Genomic DNA, 22,254 nt, shown 5'->3' with positions numbered 1-22,254 from the left:
CCTTCTCAGGGATTACGTATTAGAATTACAACAGTGCAACCCAGGAACAATTGTGAAGATTGATGTATACAGTGAACCAAATGCAGACTTGGAAACTAGGATGTTTAAGAGAATTTATGTCTGTTTAGGTGCATTAAAACTGGGTTTTAAGGCAGGTTTAAGAGATTTTTTAGGTTTCGATGGGGCTTTCATGAAGGGACCTTACACTGGATAGGTTCTCACTGTTGTGGGTCTTGATTCCAATAATCGGATCTACCCACTAGCATATGCCATAGTTGAAGCCGAGAACAAAAGCTCATGGAGTTGGTTTCTAGAGTGTCTAGGTGAAGATTTGGAGCTCTCTACAAATTCAAACTTCACATTTATTTCTGACAGGCAAAAGGTTAATCTTCTTATGATACTTGTTCATGACATCTTTGTAATTTTGTCTACTACATTTAGAAAATAACATTTTTGTTACTTGTTAATTAGGGGATTTTATCTGCCATTGCCAACCTATTACCTAGCGCTGAACACAGGTTCTGTTTAAGACATATTCACGAAAACATGAAGCTACAATGGAGGGGGAAGGAGCACAGAGATCATTTATGGGAATGTGCAACAGCAACAACAGTTAGACACTTTGACAGATTCAAGGAAGATTTACACTTTGACAGATTCTTATAAGATATTTTGTTGCATTGTACAGGAAGAGCACATACAGATATTTTGTTGAATAATTTATGTGAAGTTTTCATCTCAAAGTTGTTAGATGCTCGAGACAAACCTATAATTACATGTTTAGAATATATTAGGGAATACTTAATGAAACGAATTTGTATTGTGCAAAATGTGATAGATAAGTCTCAAGGGCCACTTACCCCAACAGCCACAAAACTTTTAGATGGAGTTAAGAAAGATGCTTCTCAATACACTTGCATATTTAATGGTGCTGATAAGACTCAAGTTACTGGGACAATGGGGGAACAATTTGTGGTTAATTGGAGGGACAGGAATTGTAGTTGCAGGCACTGGGAAAAAATGTCCCACCTCTTGAGGAGTGGGTACATCCATGTTATAGGTTAAGCACATGGAATGAAATGTACAAGTACAAAGTTCAACCTATCAATGGAAGAAGTATGTGGCCAAAGTCAGATTTCCCCATAACACTAACACCTCCTAAGCATACTAAACAGGTAAATAATTTTCAATTTACAAGTTAGTATACGTTTATACTGTTTTATAATTTATTAATTATGCAGGTGGGGAGACCAAAAAAGAAGAGAAAGAGAGCTCAAACTGAAGAACCAAATAATCAAGGTAAAAGTTTGACCAAGAAGTTCCTTACAGTTACTTGTAGCAAATGCAATAACAAGGGTCACAACTCTAGGAGTTGCAAGGGACAAGGGGGACAAAATGAAGTTAGAAATGTGGTGGCAGGGGGCAAGAAGCTTAGCAAGGCAAAAAAGCAGGGAGATGGAAAAAAGGAGAAACCCAAAATGAAGGAGAAAACCAAACTTATGGATAAATCCAAAATGAAGGAAAAAGTTTGATTTGTTGTCTTTTGTGTTGTTTGTTTTGGTACCTTAGAAAGGTCTTTTGTGTTGTTTGTTTTGGTACCTTAGAAAGGTCAGACTAAGTTGGTTCTTGTGTGTCTTTATCTTTTGTTGGTATTATGGTACATTAGGGTGCTAGACTAAGATGGTTCTTTTGGTTATGATACATTAGTCTGCAAGCTCTTTTGATATTTTGTTGGTATTATGACTTTGCACTTTAAGGTTATGTAATGAACTTTATGACTATGCAAAAGTTTGCATTTTATTTTTGAACATTTCTAATGTTGTTATGGCTCTACAATGGTCTAAAGCCTACAAAAACCTTTCACTTTCATATTTTATACTTTAATGGATCTGCACGGTTCATTAAGTTGCAGACCAATATTTTACACTCATTAAGTTCCTGACCAATATTTTACAATGGTAGCAGACTAAAAGTTTCCCAAATAAAAAGCATTCCATTCATACATACGAACATTTCTTGCATCACAAACAAACAAAACGAAATCATCTTCAAATTAATACTATTATCTGATTCTAACCACAAGCAAAAGAACCATCATCTACCCACAAGCAAAAGAACCATCATCTCCAGACTAATACTATTAGCATCTTTTATACACATACATGAAAAAGAAAACCCAACTAAAAACTAGCATCATCTTCACTTTTTTTGCTTCAAAACTTGCTTGCAGCAGAGATTCTTGAAGCTTGTTCATGGATCTTAGCAAACCTGGAATGACAGCCACAACCCTTCGACACATCGGCTCATCAAACCAGGCAATGAAACCGCAACTGCTAGGACATTTCCAAAACATACAACCTGGGTTGAGATCCATCCATGATGTCACTATCACCGCTTGCGTTCCACAAAAACAATTTACCATTCTTAAGCAAAGTTTCTTAGAAAGACACAGCAGAGAGAAGAGAGAAGAGAGAATAGAGGAGACGAAAAATAATGAAGGAAGTGATGGGGGTTTAATTTTTATAGGGAAGGGAAATCTTTTGCAGATCATATAAAGATATGAGAGAGAGAAGGGATAAGCAAAAGACCAAAATACCCTCGTGTGAGGGTTACGTGATTTAAATAAACGACAACAATTAAACGGAGTATGTCATAAGGACTCTTCGTGCAACAATTTGGAACCACGGGGACCATACAAGTCCAAAATTCCTCATAAGGACTATCTTTGGTCTCTCGTGCCAACCACAGGGACCATCTGTGTAATTTAGTCTTAAAAAAATAGAGAACCTACATTGAGTTTATTTTTATTTTTATTTTTAAAAAAAAAAACCACTTTAAAAAGAGAAAAATATAAGTTATTAGGGACAATTTGTTATTTTAAATTATGAGATTGATAATAAAAAGTTAACTACTCTTAATCGGCACTCTCAAAATATTAATAAATAAACAAGTTGTTCTAATAAAATGAAAGCCCACATGCCAAAGACTCTCACTCTGCGTTCGCCGCTTTATCAATGGACTAATAATCAACTAGTTTTTCGTTAAGCTGTATGTCTTTTTCAGTTATATTTCAATCGGTTTTTAAAATTTTTTTAATCGGTGGCACAAGGTACTTGAAACATCCCAAAAATACGACCCGATAATTTCATTTATATTATAACAAAGATCATAAAACTGAGTATCACATAATAAAATACTGTGAGAAAAAATGTGTCACAACAGTATCAAAACATATCTAAGAAACTGAATCAACTCCCACGACAAAAACTGAAGTTGTGGTGTGTGCGATGCATCATCCCGAGTTCTTCCCTTTACTTGCGGAAGTACCTGAAACCAAAACTGAAACTGTAAGCACGAAGCTTAGTGAGCTCCCCTAAACTACCACATACCACACAATAACAAATAAAGCACATACTGGGCCTTGCCCACTGCATCGGACCGAAGTCTGGAATTGACTGCATCGGACCGAAGTCCGAAACTGTCTGCATCGGACCGAAATCCGGAACTGACTGGGACCTTGTCCCCTGCATCGGACCGGAGTCCGGAACTAGCTGCATCGGACCGAAATCCGGAACTGTCTGAACATAGCATAACATAAACACGTATCTGCTAACATAACACATAGACATGCCCGAAACACAACATCAAGCACCTTGAACTACTGCTTCGGACCGAAGTCCGGAACTAACTGCTAGCTAAACGGGCCGGCATTGTTGTCGTAGACCCGTTCCTACTGGTAGGAAACTCACCTCGTAAACTGGCTGCTGAATGTATGGCTCTGGAAGCTATCTGCTGCTGCTCTGGTATCTCTCCGGCTACAATTCCATAAACACACTCAATCAAATACTAATCACTGTATTGGGGTAAAATGATTCTTTTACCCCTGGTCAAAGTCAACTCTCCTGGTCAAAGTCAACCTACAGTTGACCTGACTCGCCGAGTTGGGCCGCCAACTCGCCTAGTCCCTATTCTCACTTCTCAACCCTACTCGCTGCTACTCGTCGAGTATGGCATAAACTCGACGAGTTTCCTTTCGATTCTAGAACTCAAGCTATCTGCATCCGACTCGCCGAGTCGTATGAACAACTCGACGAGTTGTTCTTGAGCTAAGAAGATTGCCTTGGACTCGCCGAGTTGTATGAACAACTCGTCGAGTCCCTCCATTACTGAGTCTGACCTCCAGCTCACTGAGTCCACTCTACTACTCACTGGTCCCCACTCGGCATCACTTAAAAGGGGAAAAATCGGGGACTCGCGACTCGACTCGCCGAGTCGCATGCATGCAGCTACTATAAACTCGATTCTGCTTGAATCCAACGCATAAAACTTATAGATCTGGGCTCCCTAAGCTCGATTAACACGTAAAGATTCTATCTTTACGTGCCCATATGCACCCATGAAGATTAAAAGGCTCAAAAAGCATAATAAAGGCTAGATCTAGGGTTCTCAAGCAAAGAAACTTCGAAAAGGCACTAGATCAGGGCTCTAAAACTCCTAAATGAACAGATCTAGGGATATCTCGACCCAACAAGGCATCCATACAACTATAAAGCTTGGAAAATACATTAAACTAGCCTTAGAGGTGTTCTAATGGAGGTTTTAAGCACAAAACAGAATAATTCCGAGACATACCTCAATGAACTCTGACTTTGGCCTTGGATCTTTGCTCTACACTTCCTCTTTTTGGGTCCTTTCTTCTTTTTCCTTCAAGAATCCACACAAAACACTTTAGTCATACAAGGAATGGTTTAGGGTTTCTCTCAAGCTCTCTGAGGGTGAAGGAGGCGAGTTTGGGGCACATAACATTGCTTAAATAGTGAGCAAACCCGGGGATTTAGGGTTTCTTCCTAGCAGGCGGACTCGCCGAGTCTCGAATATGGACTCGTTGAGTCGGCGACTTACACGTGCTCGAAATCCCGTCTCTACTCGACGAGTCGGGCTATAGACTCCCCGAGTCCCTCTTGAAAACTTCTAAATAAATAACATGGAAACAACATACCAGAGACGGGTCGTTACAAGGTACATGAGCCGATTGAACTTGTTCAGTTCTTTTAAGGTACATGAGCCGACCTGACCCGACTCCAAAAGTATTGTTGATTTTTTTTATTGGCTTCACTTAATTAGGAACCATGTGATTCTTTTTTTAAATTCGCCACTCGTGGGTCATTCTATGGTATCCACTTAAGATGGCGTTAAGTTGTCAAGTTAGCAAGATGATGTGTTTTCGTATCTACATTTAAATTTTCAATTTAACTTCAAATTCCTTATTTCAAGCAACTTAGTGTTTTAACACTGATTACTCTCCAAGGGTGCACGGAGTCGTGCGACGGCTAGGGTAACAAATCCACGCCTTGGTGGTTACCGCCAGAAGACGTCTCATGTGGGTTCTTCAGCCCGCTGCTTCCTCTCTCTCTCTCTCTCTCTCTCTTCTCTTTTTTCTTATACTTCATGCTGAGTGAGTTGAGTATCTAGAAAGTTGAAAGTTAAAGGGGGTAAAAGCAACAATTTCAAAAGTAAAAAGGATGAAAATTTGAGAACTTAACAAAAGTGATGGACCAAAGTTAATAAGTAGAAAAATCGAGAGGTAAAAACGAATTTTCAAAAAGTAAAATGATAGAAAATAGAAATTTAACAAAAGTGAGACCAAAGTTACTAAATACCAAATTCCACATATTTTGCTATAGTATTTAGTATAGGAAAATCTATAAAGTGTTTATATTTTTAACCTTATATTCAATTAAGTATTTAAATTATTATTTTTTTAATTAAGATACGAATACAGGTAAATATATTCATTTTCATCATTTTTCCCGGCTATAAGGTCATCCCAGTTTTAAAATTTACATTTTTTTCTCAGATTTTAAATTTTGTTATAAATTTGGTCCAATTTTTATATTTTTGTCCCTATTTTAAAATTTTGTTACAATTTCATCTTAAATTTTGTTTTTTTTACATATATTTTTCCAAAATTTTGTTTCGAAATATGTTATTTTTGCTTTATAAAATCATATTTATACTAAAAACCTTTTTTACAAAACATTTTTGTTATAAAAAGGTTTTTATATGTGAAAAATATGTTTCTATATAAATTTGGTCCAAAAGGTTTTTTGCATAACAGGTTTTTTTTATGTGAAAATATATTTTTATATATAAAAAACATGTTTTCACATAAAAAAAACACACATTATTTCACATAAAAGACATATTATTGCCTATGCATCTATATAATTTGAAAACGAATAATATGTCAAAAATTATTTTCACATAGGATGAAAATGATTGTAATGTATATTAGCGTATTGTAAGTTTATTAATTATTATACATGATTACCATTAATTTGAAATAAAGTTATAAAAAAATGAAGGATCGCCACTAATCAGCACTTTCTAAAACTTCGATTTTATCCGGGCACTAATTTAAAGTTGATCATATTCTTTATTATTTTTTCAATAATATTCTATCATTAAAACTCATGTCTTTTTTCGTCTTAGTAAATCTATATATACTATTGTTTATTCATCACTCATGAGTCAAAAAGTATCATTTATCATGATTATCAAGAAAAACTAATTAAATATTTACATTAGCAAGACTATAATCATTACAATTTGGGTCAATCTTAACTATGCTTTTTCCTCTTTATAGTACTTATCGTATATCTATGTCATTAGTTCATAATCCACGTTTACATGTCTTTTGTTAATAAATGTTTATGCGTTTGAAACTTAGATGGTGTTTGTTTTTCAGAAGCAAAATGTCTGCAGTCTGCGGACGACATCTGCAGTAGAAGATATGGACCAAACGTCTGCAGTCTGCAAGAAGACTGTTTGTTTTTTAAAATCTACAAACTGCTAAAATAAATTAAAACCTAAATAAATTGATTTTTTTTTTAATTTAAAAGACTTTTTCAATATTTCTTATATAAAAACATTGTAATTTAATAATACAGTCACCTTATTTTCAATATATATATATATATATATATATATATATATATATATATATATATATATATATATATATATATATATATATATAACAAATTAATTGTCCATTTTATGAAGAAAAAAAACACGTTCGTAAAATACTTTCATAAGTTTTGTAGTATATTTAACTTTTTTAATTACTGTTATAAAAAGTCATCGGATAAATATGCATAAAGTTTTTTAAAATATGAATACCAAAAAATTATTTGACCAAATAAAGTTTATAAAGCTAAAATCATTAAAATAATATATTTACAAAGTGTTTACATGGCAAATGAATTAAAAAAAAAGGTGCACGAATGAGGTTTGATAGGTTTTTTTTTTCATTTTTTTATTCTTTTTGCGCTTTTTTATTGTCTCTTAAGATTAGTGGAAAGATTAAGAAAGAGACTAGAAGACATATGTTCACATCTACGTCAAGAAGAGGATGGACAGATTTTTTTATGCGTACGGTCTTCTAAAAAACAAACAGTCTATAGGACTAAAAGTTTGTGGGTCGTCTACGCGATGCAGACATAAAAGGTCTAGAAGAGCTTTTGAAAAAAAAACAAACACCACCTTATTAATACGGTATGATATCTCTTTTCAAAAAAATTGTCATTTTGTAACAATCAAAATTGACATGGGCGTGGTTTTTCTGTGACATTTAATCAAAATATATTTATTATGATTTTGTTTTTTAGATAAATAATATAAACATATTAAACCAAAAGTGAAAATTATGCGTTATTAGGATTGAAACTTCTATAACTTTAATACCTTATTGTAGTTACGGTTAACAGTTATTTCTTTCGTAATACAGTTGTCTTTTGCATGAAAATATTAAAATCAATTGACAGTAAAATCCTAATTATCGACAGTTTTTGAAACATTTACTCTTTTTTGCCGGTTAGCCGGTAATTAGGGTTTTACTGTCAAAAAAATAAAGTTTATGACTTTTTTGTTAAATCGTTAAAAATATTGAGACTTTAGTGTATAGGTTTGGTTTCCCTAGAAACAAATAATTTTATCAGTCTCATGAGACCTAATTCCTATCCCAAGAACTTTTAATTGTGATTTTTATTGCAACACCATTGTTTTTTCTTACCATCATCATCTTACTTTGCTACGATCACAATCTGGGAAACTGATGCAAAAGAGAGAACGATAGAGGGTAAGAAGACTTGTAAAACTTTTTTCTTGGTTCGCCGTCAAATCTTGAACTGAAAAGAGGAACAAATTCAACAAACACAAACAACACATGTCCGGTAAAAAATGTGTGAATGTGGAGAATGTGTAAGAAGGACAATTTCTTCTTTTCCGGTTTCTTAATTCTCCATTTTTAGGATTGCAAAAAACTCAACACGATACTGGTTCTTTCTTTCTTGATTATCATTATGCAAAAATTCAACACAATCGTGGTTCTTTCTTTCTTGATTATCTTTATTTTTTTCAATGTCGATTTGTTGAGATTAAAAAAAAACTATTTAACAAGAATCAAACGTTAATGATTTTAATAGAATCTAGTTGACCAGAGCATATTGGTCAGATTTCAATAACTCTTATACTTAAAGATTATAATGACATTAAATTTCTAACAAAAAAATGGATATATACACTAAAGTCCCTATATTTTTAACGATTTGATAAGAAAGTCCTAAACTTTAATTTTTTTTTACAGTAATGTCTTAATTCACGATTTGAAAAAGAAAGTCATAAATTTTATTTTTTTATAGTAAAACCATAATTACTGGCTAACTGGCAAAAAATGGTAAACATGTCAAAAACTGCCGCTAGTTAGGATTTTACTCTAAAAAAATAAAATTTAAGACTTTTTTGTTGAATCGTTAAAAATATTGAGAGTTTAGTATATATATCCCATCTTTTAAAATAATAAATCTTATCGACAAACTAATTTTGATTATCTGATATTCTAAACTTTTATTGAACATCATTTTCCATCTGTATAGAATTACTTTAACACAAACTACTTTTATTGAACGACATTCTCCATCTATATTGAATTACTTTAACACAAACTTGAACCGAAAAAAACACAAAAGCTTTGTGAAATATGCATCTAAAAATAAAATTTGGATTGTTTATTTATATGATAAAAGGTAATATAAAATATTTATTAATAACGAATCATGTAACACTTTGTAGTGACGAATTCAAATATGAATTTCCCTTCCTTAAAAAATTGCGAACAGTTTAGAGCCATTGGTTTTAGTTAGTGGTGATTGTACTGGATGCACCTTTCTTTGGTAATCATATCGGTCAGCCGACGTATAAGCCAAAATAATTTCATAGATTCGACACCAACAATGGGTTTATCAACTAAAAAAAATTCACCGAAAATATAATTTTTCTCCATTAAAACACTATCGTTTTATCTAATAATCCTTACATATGCTTTTCCATTGCCTTTTTGTGCCATTGTCAAAATTGACTATTTTTTCTGTTTAAAAGAGACGATAGAAAAGTTGTTTTATGTTTACGTTAGAAACCATCTTTCCTTAAACTAATTAGTGGTAGGCATCAAGAACTTTATATCACAATTGACCAAAACCTATTAAATCCATTTTTCATGCGCAAAGGTAGATATATATCACATTAAACATCTATAGTTTATCCAATTTGATCACCAACTTTTCATTCATTCTATATACATGCTAAGCACATTTCTATTAAAAAACACGTGACAATATATCTCAAACTATACCTATATCTTTTAAATAAATCCATACGATATCTATATATAATCCAAGGGGGTGCATCTTACTACCATAGTATTTGACAGAGAGAGAGAAAAAAGAAAAGGGAATTTGTAGCGATGGGAATTGGAGTGATTGTGAATTTATTTTTATTGTTAATCTTCAATAACATCAAGTGTGGTTTGAGTGAAATTGGCACTGCCTCATCCTATGAGCCTCCTTATACACGTAAGTTTAAATATGATTCTAATTATTATGTTTTTGACATTGTAAATAAATAAATAAATAATAGTTAAATTGAAGTATTTTTTTTTATATGTATTTTTAATGTAGCCACAAGGTGCAATGGCAACCGAGCAGATCAATTCCCATTGGGGAACTTATTTGTGTCAGTGAGCGAAGGACTATGGGATAACGGTGCAGCATGTGGTAGGCGATACAGACTCAAGTGTTTGAGTGGAAATAATAAACCATGTAGAGATGGTACCATTGATGTTAAGGTGGTAGATTTTTGTTCCAAAAGGCCGTGTCCTTCGACTATTGTTTTGTCAAATGATGCTTTTTCTGCCATTTCCAAGTCTCAAAGGGAGAAAATCAACGTTGAATATATTGAGTAAGTAAAACCCCAACTTTTCTTATATTTCATTAGGTTACAATTTACAACCATCTAACTTTATTTTCTTTAATCTTTTGTTTCAGGATCTGACATGAACCTTGGTGTGTATGGAATTTCATGTTTTGTTTTATATATATGTACTTGTTGAAGACTAAATTCATGAAATTAAATATGAAGAAGATAGTGTTTGAATTTTGTAATATACTGTATAATAACAAGAAATTTGCATACAACTCAACTTAATTGAATGTAATGAACCGACATATTAAGATAAGGTTATACTTAAATTTTTCATTGAATTCGTGGGATAACAACAATAAATCAAATAATTATATCATTCGTACACATCACATCGCATCACATCACGGCTTACACAAATTTGCAAATCAGAAACTTTATATATATATACCTAACAATCGATCCCGCATTGTCCTTTAACTGCATCAAGAGTATCGTCTGTGGTAAAGGGGTCGATACGAACCCACAAAAGGGAGAAAATCGAAGCAAGCAGAATCGACCACACGATAACAATGGTGGGGGTTCGATTTTGCCGACCCAACAGACCTTTGAGAAACGGGTATAAATGGACGATAACCCAGATTGCAAAAAACAGTTTCCCAAAAAGTGGGCCCCACGACTGGTAACCGCTGTTGATTGCAGATGAAACGCCGGAAACTATGCCGATTAGGTTTACGATCAGAACACTGGTGGGTGGGATGAGGAGCGCCGTCCATTTGAATATATAGAGTTCTGCAAAATCACCGTCTTCGTCGTTTGCCTTGGATGTGACGGTGAAATTGGTGTCGATTCCGGCGAGAACTTTGAGAAGACCTTGGAAGACGGCGAATAGATGAGCGGACGTGCCTCCTATCACCCAAAACTGTTCGTTTCTCCACCAGTCTTCAATACTCACGCCACTCCACCGGAGCTCCAAGATTCCGGTTGCAGCGATGGAGATAAAGAGAAGAATAAACCACATACTAGCATAGTTGCTTATCTGTTGCAAAACCCCCAATTTTCAACATGTACAAACATTCATGCATATCGTACAACTCATAAAGCATGATTAACGTACCTCGGGGATGATGAATTTTCCGGTGAGAAGGCAGACGGCCGGAAGTACACAGTAGGCTAGAAGAGGGATGGAGGTGAGGGGATAGACGATGGTGTTTATGTATGCGAGCCTCTCCAGGAGTTTTAATTTACCATTATACCCATACCAGATGGGGCAATGTCTACTGAGTAAAATCTCGATTGAACCTAAAGCCCACCGGAGGACCTGGTTCAGACGATCGGAAAGATTGATCGGAGCAGAACCCTTGAAAGCCGGACGTTGTGGCATGCAATATATTGAGATCCATCCTCTTGTGTGCATCTTGAATCCAGTTAAAATATCTTCTGTCACAGACCCATAAATCCATCCAATCTGCTTGCATTTGTACACAAAACAAAATAACATGAAGATTATTGTTTTTCCGATGACCATGTATAACAAGAATCGGAAGCTAGAAGGGTAAAATTACCTCTTTACCCCACTCGGTTTTATCCTCATAACCACAGCTAATAACATGTATTGCTTCCTTCAAAAGGGTAGCTGGATTGGTAGTGGGGGGAATTCCTCCCATCTCCATGAAAGTTGCAGCAACAAATACAGGAGATTGACCAAATCGCTTCTCTAAGCTCTTTTGCGATATTAGTAACGATCTATCTTCATCATACCCTTTCAAAAACAAAAGAATTTAGTCAACATTAATGATTCACTGGACCCACAAACTAAAGTGAAAGACTCAAAATCAAACCTTCAACACCCTCATCGATATCATCCATGTTTAAAATTGGAGTGTTGGATTCCGTTCTTTTCATCACTGCTTTTTTATCCACGTACTTCTTGTTAACGTTTCTCGACTTCTTTCGTGAACCACAACAGCTTTTCACAATGATATTTGGTTCTAAATCAGCCTCTGTTAAAACAGGGTCGTATCCATACAGAGCTCGTCGATTGAAACAGCAACCAGTTCCCACGTAAACCGGCCCCTGAATCCCATCCAGCCCTTTCAAGTTAATCTGTACAAAATATATATATATAGAAATGTCAATTTTTGATTTTTGAAATCCCAACAAGATCGGAATTTGAATTTGAATTTTTTTTTTTAAGTTTGACTCTGTAAAGTTCAGAAAAGCACATCGAAGAAGACGATATTGCGATTAGCATATCGATCGTGTAAATCAATCCCGTCGAATCTCTGTGGGAATTGAACATAGCATGTCTTCTTTCCATAGGCAGGATCCATCATGAAACACATGGCTTCTTTTAGAGCTTTGCTGTTGTTGAAGTAGTGATCACAATCGACGTTCAAAAGGTACGCGCCATTCGTCAAAACCGCCGAAACCCTAATCTGTAACACCAAATTGCATCGCATCCATAAACAACCAATAAACACAAAAAATTTCCATGTTTTTTTAAGAGATCCATACCAAAGCATTCATGGCACCGGCTTTCTTGTGATGTTGAAACCCAGGACGTTTTTCACGGGACACGTAAACAAGACGAGGTAGCTCATTTCCATCTGTATCGCAACCTCCACTGTGCCCCAAGAACACCTATCCAATTCCAATCATCATAAACAAGAGAAGTCAACAATCAACTGTTGATATACAAATTTTCAGCAACCAAACAATCATTCAAATACCTGAATCATTCCAGGATGATCACGGGGGTTGTTTCCAGGCCAAGGAGTTCCATCCTGCATAGACCAGCCTTCTTCCGGCATCTTTTGTGCTTTTGCTACAAGTGCATTGACCCGAACTTTGAATTCTTCGTATTCTCTCTGCCATAAAAGGGTGTTTTAGGTATTTGGTAAAACACTGGAAGAAATCATAAAACATAAAACATAAAAGTGGTAAAACTCACCTTCATTGCTCTACGTTCTTTGACGAAAGAAGGCTGGATCTTGTCCTTCAAGTAATCTATCTTTTGAGCAAAATAAAACTCAGGGGCTCTGGGCTCGATGCTATGCTTCTTGCAGAATGGGACCCACTTTTTTGCAAACTCTGCTGTCTCAGAAAGAGACTCAAATGTAAGCATAGCAGATCCATCATCAGATACATAGCAGGAGACTTTGTCAACAGGATACTCCACAGCAAGAATAGACAACACTGTGTTTGCAGTGATGAGAGGAGGCTCTTTTAATGGATCCACTGTACTCACAAAGACATCTATAGGTGCCAATTGTGAAGGCTCTCCTTCCCTATCAAACCTACAAAACAACAAATTTTCATTGTTTAAGCTAAAATTACCTAATTGCCCATGATGATGACTACAAATGAAAGTACATTGCTATTTCTTGCAATTAGCCCAAAATCTAAATCCCATTACTTACTTACCTCAATGCAAGGCGATCAAGGAAGGTCTCACGTTCAACGGGGGACCATTTTGGAAATTGATCAAGAAGCCAAGAAAAAGCAAACCACACCTCACAAATAACAGATACAAGCCACAAAGGATACGCATCATTAACAGGATGAGTCAACCGATATTGCAAGAAAAATCCCAAAATAATCAATCGCAATATAATCACAACTCGATATGGAGTCAAATGAGAAGATGAAATAGGCACCACACGGCTCATTAATTGTCTTGGATCATCAACCCTATATATATTTAAAAAAAAAAAAAAAAAAAAAAAAAAAAAAAAAAGTCAAATCATAAGTCGACAAATATGATATTCCTAAAGTACCCTTTAGTTTACTACTTACAGTTGCAATTCTTCTCCATTTGATCCCGTGCCTTCAATCTCACCTCCTCTCCCTTCACCGCCATTGTATCTGTTTGCCATTTGCATTATGTTTTTGTCTTGTTTTAGTTTCCAGCCTTCTACCCTTTCCTTCCAGTCCACATTCCCAAGCCCATATGAATTTAAATCCTTTGATGGGTCCACAATTCTTACAGGAACTATTTATTAAAAGGGCATCATTAGCATAATTACTACAACATTATCTGATTAATAATAATACTTTTTTTTTAAAAGAAAAAAAAAAAAAAAAGAAAGTAACCTGGTTGTCTTGGATCCATATAGCGGACAGGCTTGTCACCAGGGCCTAATGGACCCGATGTACTTCTTACAGATAGATTGTCCGGTGTGGCAATTGGGATTTCACCAGATACCTGAAAATAACACTCTGAATTTAGTTAAAAAGGTAATGCTTAGAACAAAAGGGTATATAAGTAATTTTCTTACTTGTTGGCCATTAGTGAGAAGGGGAACTGGTTGCTGTGATTCATGTCTTCTAGAAGATGAAGAAAGATCCGGATCTTCTCCTTGCCATTGTCGTCTCCCTTGTGCATAATCAAACTCGTTTTCCAGGTCATCAACATCGTCCTCGTCATCATCACCGTCAACTCGGGGACTCCCTAAAAACATTTGTATCTCTCTTTAATTCTTACAAAAATCATATGTTTGATGTGTTCTTGATACGAACAAAAACTCAAAAACTAACCTTTGTGTCTTTTGTATCGAGTTTTGCATTGAGGGCATGCTTGATTTCCGTCTCTTCTTTCGTACTCGTAGCAGGGTCTACAAACCGGGAATGCGCACTCGTTGCAAGCAACAAAAACGTCGCCGTTTTCAGTCAGGCCGACGGTGTCGCCACAGATTTGACATATCTGTCCATTCATATTCTTTAAAGGCTTCGGCTGCATCATCAACACTCAACGTCACAATCAAAATTAAATAATTTAAGAAATCATCATGTGCTAAAGCTGAAAATTTTGTCAAATTAATCAAGATGGGCGCTGAAAACAGAAACTTTCATCTCGATGATTCAGATCTAAATCCACAAATTTAACAAAAAACCCTCTTTGAAGATTTAACAAAAAGGTAGGATTAATAAGTCAAAAGTCGTATCATCACTCATTACTGAGCTCACTGGTCACACTGATCACTCAGATCCAAACAAAATAAACAAACTTGGGTTAAACAAAATAGCCTACTGTTAAATCACTTAGATCTATACAAGAGTCGATAAAATTGATTTCTGAACACTCAAAATCCAAAAGGGTATTCAAGAAAAATCGAAAGAACACATACCCCTCCATCGGAATCATGTCTTATTCTCACCAACTCGTTCCTCTTATGAGATCCGGCAACTAATCCTGCATTTGCCTCCATGTATTCCAATTAAAGTAGAAACAGGGGACTAAAGAAGAGCCCCAGATGATAGAAATTGATTTTTTCGTTCTTGATTTGAATTTGAAGGAACTTGATAATCAATGAAGTTTGATGGGCATTGGCGTGAGAAGAAAAGGGCCCATTCTTGATCTCACTTTCGATGATTACTGCATATTAATCATTTGTATTGATTTGTTAAGAAAAGAGAGGGGGAGGGTGTCGGTGATGATGAAAATAGTAATAGATTTTGGTCGAGAGCGGGGAGAATCAGCTTGGCTTGACTGTCTGGCTTCAGTCAGCTGCTTACAGGAAACTCGGCCTTTTAGTTTCGTTACAATGTCCCTTTTTTTAATAGTGTTAGAAATCACCGACTCATAAAATACATATTTAATAGTTTAAATTAAATAATCACGGATCTGAACAACCATCATGTTATATATGGAAATGATATGTGGTTGTCTATATATAAAATAAACTAATATCTTTTATTTATTTAGAAAACATTGTCTTTTATATAATACAAATTATTGTTAGAAAGGCCGGGGTGGTAAATTAGTAAAAAAAATTATCTTACAGCATGCAAGTATATCTTTATTTGATAAATATTTTGTAAACTATAAGACTCATGGATTATATGAGTTAATCAAAAAAATTAATTATAAATGTCTAAATATTTAAGAACTTTGAATTTATAAAAAAAAAATAATGAATTATAAAAATTGATTTTTTTTATCTTTTAAAATTGATTTTTTTATCCATTAATGAAATTTATATTTATTTATTACTAAATTTATTGTAATTATTACATTTAAATATTATGTGAACTTTATTAAAATAAAAAAAAAAACATAACATGACATTTGGAAAAATAAATTAATTCAAAATAACCACAAAATGACATTTGATAAATTGAGTGAGAGTGTAACATGTGACAAAAAACACTTTCATTTATTAGAATAGATATATATATTTTAATTTTTAATATATACTTTTAATTATTTATTAATTTACTGAATTGTTTTTTAAATAGGTTAGAAACACTCTCCTAATAAAAACCTTAATATGTATTTTTTTTTCAAGATTTTTTTATCTAATGAATCAAAATATATTTTCCTTAACAGTTTATAAATTTTAATTTACAACTAACCATTTGATTATATTTCTTTTATAAAGTCAGCTAATATTCAAATTATAACTATTTTAAAACATTCCGACTCTTGAAAATCGAATTGTAATTTGATTAATTCATACCGAATTTGAATTTAGTTTGAACTATTTGAATCAATGTTTTGTAAACCGGAATTAAGTTGAATTTACTTAATTTGATTGGATCGGACCGATCCAAACAAATAAGTGGGTGATCGTCTCTTACTTGTTCTTTATTCTTATTAGGGGCTCCATGCAGCTGAGGGACTACAGTGTAACTTGAATGATATATTGTGTTAATACAATAATAACTTATGGACCATAAATGTAACTATAATTGATTTGTAAATTGCAAACCAACATACCTGTAAGAAATATAATACATGTCGTACATATTTTATTAATTAAAATGATATGTGTTGACAAAAGAGAAGTAATAATACACCTTCTAATTTAGAGTCAATATCAGAAGAATATGTGTTAACCTTTCAAGTATGTTCGTACACATCTAATTTATTGAAGTTATACGTGTAATTTTTTTGGGTGACTAATCTTTTGATATTGTACGGGCGATTCAAAAATCCTTTATATAAATAGAGGTATCCTTTGAGCAATTCTTATGATAGAAAACAATAATAGCCAAAGATATACTCGATATAAAGAAGGGCCAGAAATTTTGAAATTAGAGTTCAGAATTTTCGAGCAAGGAGTCATAAATAAAGAAAGTGTGATATAACGACGATTAAGAACATAGTTAGTAACCACTAACTAGTCAAGTGAGTGCATAGTTATTTTCATCTTATACATAAATATGAAGTATTTAATAAAAATTACGTGTTATGTGTGTATATTATCTGTGTTCTTGATATGTATGTTGGATGAACAAAATATACATGTTTTATTCGATTTAAACTATGTATGTATTTTGTACCTATAAATATAAAGGGTAAAGATGGGTAGATGATATAGATGATAAAATAAATAATGATAGGCCTAGAGTGTTTAAGATGATCCAGTCATCTAGCGGAGTATAGATGACGACCACAAACTATTCTAGACAGTCTAGTGGAACGGTGGTAGGCTCGAAACATGTAGGTGTTTTTGAACTAAATGTTCACCAGATGTACTCCATTCCCCTATGGTTGCCTTTTAACATATATTGTTGAGGAATCCCCTATGCAGTGCTGTCACCCCGATGAAAAATCCTTAGGCTAAGTCCCTTAATTTAGATGTTTTAGGGACAAAAAGTGAGGATAACGGGAACGGATAACCGAGTTGATTGATTGATGAAATTAATAAATTTAATTATTGTGGGTTGAAAACCCTATGTGCTCATCAGGCTTTCCGAAGCCTAACCCACTCAGTTTCTTTGTTTCACAGGTAGCAGCGTAAGAGCATAGGTGTGATGAGTTTAAATTTGGAGTGAGATTTAAAGGAGAATAGGCCAATAGAATAATAAACTATTGTAAGGCCTGTAATATTACGTTTTATGCTTATGTTGTTGTATTGACCATGACATCCCAAGGTTTTTAAATATAAATGAAATACATTTCCTCGGAAATGCTTTAATAATGATATTGTCATATTTTTTGGAACAAATTCCACATTATTACTCTTTTGAAAAGAATATTCTGATTTAAATAATCATAATCAAATCGGTCTTTTGTGGCCGTGAAATCGGGGATGTCACAAAATACACACATACAATATGGGTTTTTGGAAGATGGGGACGAAGAAATCTGCCACTGAGGGGTCAAATGTTCGTTTTGGTTTTAGATCTTTGTTTTTTGGATGAAGAACCCGAGAACCCATGAACTCGATCTGATTTTGTTCGTGTGTTCCTTATATCTAGGGTTCAAAAATTTGTTCTTGAATGTGTTCATCCAAAAACCCTTCATCAGATCTGATATAATGTGTGTTTGTGTTTGTGTGCTCATCAGATATGGGGTTCATGAATGTGTTCTTGAATGTGGGTGGGTGTGTGTGTTCATGAGCTCTTGATGAGGCATCAGATCTAGTGATTATTTTTAAGGGGAAACTCAAGAACAAACCCATATTTTGTGTATGATTTTTGTTTTTGGGATGATTTTAGGCGGATATAAAGTGGTATAAAAAGTTCAGGTGGAGATGGAGGTGGCAGACAGTGGTGGTGGAGGACGGTGGTCGAATGGTGGTGATGGCATAAGATGTTCTTGAGTGTTCTTGAATTTATGAAGATGTTATTAGATGTTTGTCAAAGACAAACCCAAATGGCTATATATATATATATATATATATATATATATATATATATATATATATATATAGAGAGAGAGAGAGAGAGAGAGAGAAAGAAAGAAAGAAAGAAAGAGGTGGGCCCTATATTTTTAATTAATATAATTTTAAATTAAATAGAAAATAACATATAAACTGTTCAGAAGGGCATTTTAGTCTTTTCAATTTTTCAAGGGACCAAAAAGGACCACCAATCCAAAAAAATCGAGGTTTGGATTAAACCTCAGAAAAAATGCATACCACAAGGACCAATTTTGCAGTTTTGTCTAAGTTATCCGAGATAGTTTATGGATAAACTAGCTTATAAGTTAAAAACTAGTTTTTTCAGCTAACACACCAAATAGAAACTTAAAATATAAGCCGAAGAGTTTTCGTAGTTTCAAATTAATATGGTTCAATATAGAGCAACGAGCAGAACCCGAACCGGACCAGCCTGAAGACCGAAAACCATGAATTACCTTACCCGAGAACTGGACCGTTTTTAGGTGTAGCGGGTCGGGGTTCGGTCCGGTCCAGTTCCGGGTACTAAATCGGGTTTCGGGTTTTGGACCAAACTGGCTTTTGTATGTTTGTTGTTTACGGTTTCGGTCCAACCTTGTTCTTGATACCAAACTGGCTTTTGTATGTTTGTTGTTTACGGTTTCAGGATTTGTTTGTCATGTTACTTTCTAGCATACTATTTCAAATTATAATCTTATTACGTAACATCCATCATTCGTATCTTTATTATTTGCACTTCAATATAGGGAGTTATCTTGAACCGCGTCATAAGTGACTTCTATTATAAGATTTATAATGATGATAATGATAATAATAAGGATATATGTCACAAGTGACTTCTATTATAAGATTTATAATGATAATAATAATAATAATAATAATAATAATAATGATATAATCCATGGAACAATCATTTGTATGAAATAGTTAATTATCTTAAAATTTTGTTAAAGCTCAAACCAACTCATGTTAATAATAAACCTTGTTTCACAACAAAGATTTGATGTTATAAAAACATACAAAAATAATGTAATGTGTTATAGTGATATGAAGAAAGGAAATGCAGTTTCATCCTTAGATAATTTATAATTTAATAAAAAGTAGTTCACATTCCACAACCATCAACAATGAAAGGTAATGTGACTTTATGGCTGATTCTTACCTTTTTGCAAAATGTTTTTAGAACCATCATGTTCCAGCAGCTGATTGAAAAAAACATAATAACCAAATTATGGGTGATCAGCGGTTCAAATCCAATGGATTTCGATGGAACCAATCCAATCTAATCATCCATTAGATGTTGGATTTGTCAACCGGTCCAATCCAATTCATCATAAAAAAATCAAACCAAATCGATCCAATTGGATGTTGGATTAGATCGATTCTATCTATTGGATATTTTTTTATTGGTTTAATTCAGTAGTTATCCATTATCCAACCAATTCTAATCTCTTTCTATCGAATAACCAAATATAACTACGATAACTAAAAATAAAACCGCACACAATTATGCTAAATAAGACTAACAAAGTAACATTGCCTTCAAGTAATCCAATTGGATTTTCAAATTTCGCACTCAATCCAATACAATTGTGTAACATCCTAAAATTTACAATAAATTTGAACTTCTAAAAACAATATAAGTATATTCAAAACCATGACTTTTTTTCAAAATAAGTTTTAAAACCATAATCCCAAGATCAATAAATTTCAAAAACCATTTGTTAATTATAAATTCCAAAATCAAAGAAACATAATCCAAGGTAATATGAAAACTTCATCAATCCGTACTGAGCCGGTGTGTACTATCACACCCTGCCATCCTAAGTACATGTTAATCCTGAAATGGTATTTTTTTAAGGGAAAAGGGAATAGCACAAAGCTTAGGGGATTTCACACATACACAATACTATATGTCTATATCATACAAGCTCTACCCTTAATACACATATAACAACAATATCAACCACACAAACACGTATGCATGTCAAAGAGCGAATCAATAACAACATACACCTACTAGGACACATTAGTTATGTCTGATCCCCTTTGCTCGATACATCGAGCCATTGGGGCACATTGGATAAGCCCGATCACCCGAACCCATTGGGACACATTGGTCATGCCCGATCCCCCTTGCTCAATTCGTCGACCCCTTGGGACACACTGGCTATGCCCGATCCTCTGCTCGGATACGTCGATCCCTTCTATACATATTCTTCAATACATGAACAAATAACATACTCCCACTAGATACTAACCCAATCTAGTGTTACCCGTATAAACATACTATAACACACACGAGCTAAAGCAAAGAATGCACAACATTACACAGTGTAGTGAGAAACTCACCTCAAGTAGTAGAGTAAACCTCCAACTGAAACCAGAACCCATTCGCACCCGGTCACCTTTCAAAACTCCTAAGAATAACAATCAAGATTAAATAGGGATATTCACCTTAAACATATAATTAAACAACTAGGTTAAATTTTCAGATTTTAACTCGAAACAACAGCTTGTTCAAGACCTGTTTTTTTCCCGTTAGAACCCATCCAAACCAGATTACGAAGCCATATTCATGAAGTTCAGGTCAATACATTTCCGGGGACTACTTATACAAGTTCATACGAGAGTAAGATCCATGAAAAATAAAAATAAATAAATAAACCCAAGTAAACCTGGTGGCGAAACGTGTTCAAGAGTAAGATCCATAGAGTTGGCGACGCACCTTTTGTGCGTGGAGTTCATTTCAGCAACAAAATTTTATTATTTCCTTTGACAGTTATGACCCCCAGACATTGCCCTTTAATTGGAAAGTGATCCTAACTTGATTTTATTTACAAAAATGTCATTGGACGATTTTTTTTTTGTTTATTTATTAATTTTGATTTATCTCAACCACCCATTTAAACCAACAAACATCCAAGATTTGTCATCGCAATCCTCACTATTTTTCAAGTCATCACCCGATCCTACTTCTATATATTATTGAATACGACTAAACAATGTCCCACTTTAATCATCAATGAATTAGGTAGTATGTCCTCTTTTTGTAATTTTGAATTGTAATTTTGGTCTGTGAGTTTTCTTTTGCAATTTTGAGGTGAGTTTTTTTTTTGCAATTTTGATCCTCTTTTTAATGATTTTGGTCCTCGTACCAAGAAAATGACTATTTTTGTGATAAAACTGCAAAAATCAGGTATAACTTAGGAAACAAAAAAAAAAGTCATTTTATTTGGAACATAGACCATTACAAACAAACAAACAAAAAAAAAAAAAAAAAAAAAAAAAAAAAAAAAACAAACAAACAAACAAAAACAAAAAACAAAAAAATCATTTGAAGACCAAAATTTCCAAAATCAGCTAT

General features: G+C 33.9%; 2 protein-coding genes and 1 long non-coding RNA gene across 3 annotated transcripts; 1 reads left to right on the top strand and 2 right to left on the bottom strand.

Annotated features, from left to right (window-relative positions):
- The first annotated feature begins 9,740 nt into the window (after positions 1-9,740).
- LOC111911909 (EG45-like domain containing protein 2) lies at positions 9,741-10,790 on the top strand. Its single transcript, XM_023907660.3, has 3 exons — positions 9,741-9,911; positions 10,017-10,296; positions 10,383-10,790. Exons 1-3 carry the CDS (start codon positions 9,803-9,805, stop codon positions 10,387-10,389), a joined length of 396 nt encoding a protein of 131 aa, XP_023763428.1. The 5' UTR covers positions 9,741-9,802; the 3' UTR covers positions 10,390-10,790.
- Positions 10,565-15,801, bottom strand: LOC111911908 (cellulose synthase A catalytic subunit 1 [UDP-forming]). The gene is made up of 14 exons (XM_023907659.2): positions 15,387-15,801; positions 14,797-14,992; positions 14,538-14,710; positions 14,353-14,464; positions 14,056-14,251; positions 13,684-13,950; positions 13,211-13,556; positions 12,990-13,127; positions 12,775-12,900; positions 12,483-12,695; positions 12,099-12,363; positions 11,823-12,019; positions 11,375-11,725; positions 10,565-11,296 (listed from the first exon to the last, which is right to left on the bottom strand). Exons 1-14 carry the CDS (start codon positions 15,465-15,467, stop codon positions 10,709-10,711), a joined length of 3,249 nt encoding a protein of 1,082 aa, XP_023763427.1. The 5' UTR covers positions 15,468-15,801; the 3' UTR covers positions 10,565-10,708.
- A 4,794-nt stretch (positions 15,802-20,595) lies between these two features.
- Positions 20,596-22,139, bottom strand: LOC111911895 (uncharacterized). The gene is made up of 3 exons (XR_002857011.3): positions 21,566-22,139; positions 21,240-21,307; positions 20,596-21,094 (listed from the first exon to the last, which is right to left on the bottom strand). It is a non-coding gene; the product is annotated as an uncharacterized LOC111911895 (long non-coding RNA).
- Positions 22,140-22,254: the final 115 nt, after the last annotated feature.

The sequence above is a fragment of the Lactuca sativa genome, chromosome 1, assembly GCF_002870075.4.
Source record: "Lactuca sativa cultivar Salinas chromosome 1, Lsat_Salinas_v11, whole genome shotgun sequence".
NCBI lineage: Eukaryota > Viridiplantae > Streptophyta > Magnoliopsida > Asterales > Asteraceae > Lactuca > Lactuca sativa.
This window is presented reverse-complemented; position numbering and strand designations above follow the sequence as displayed.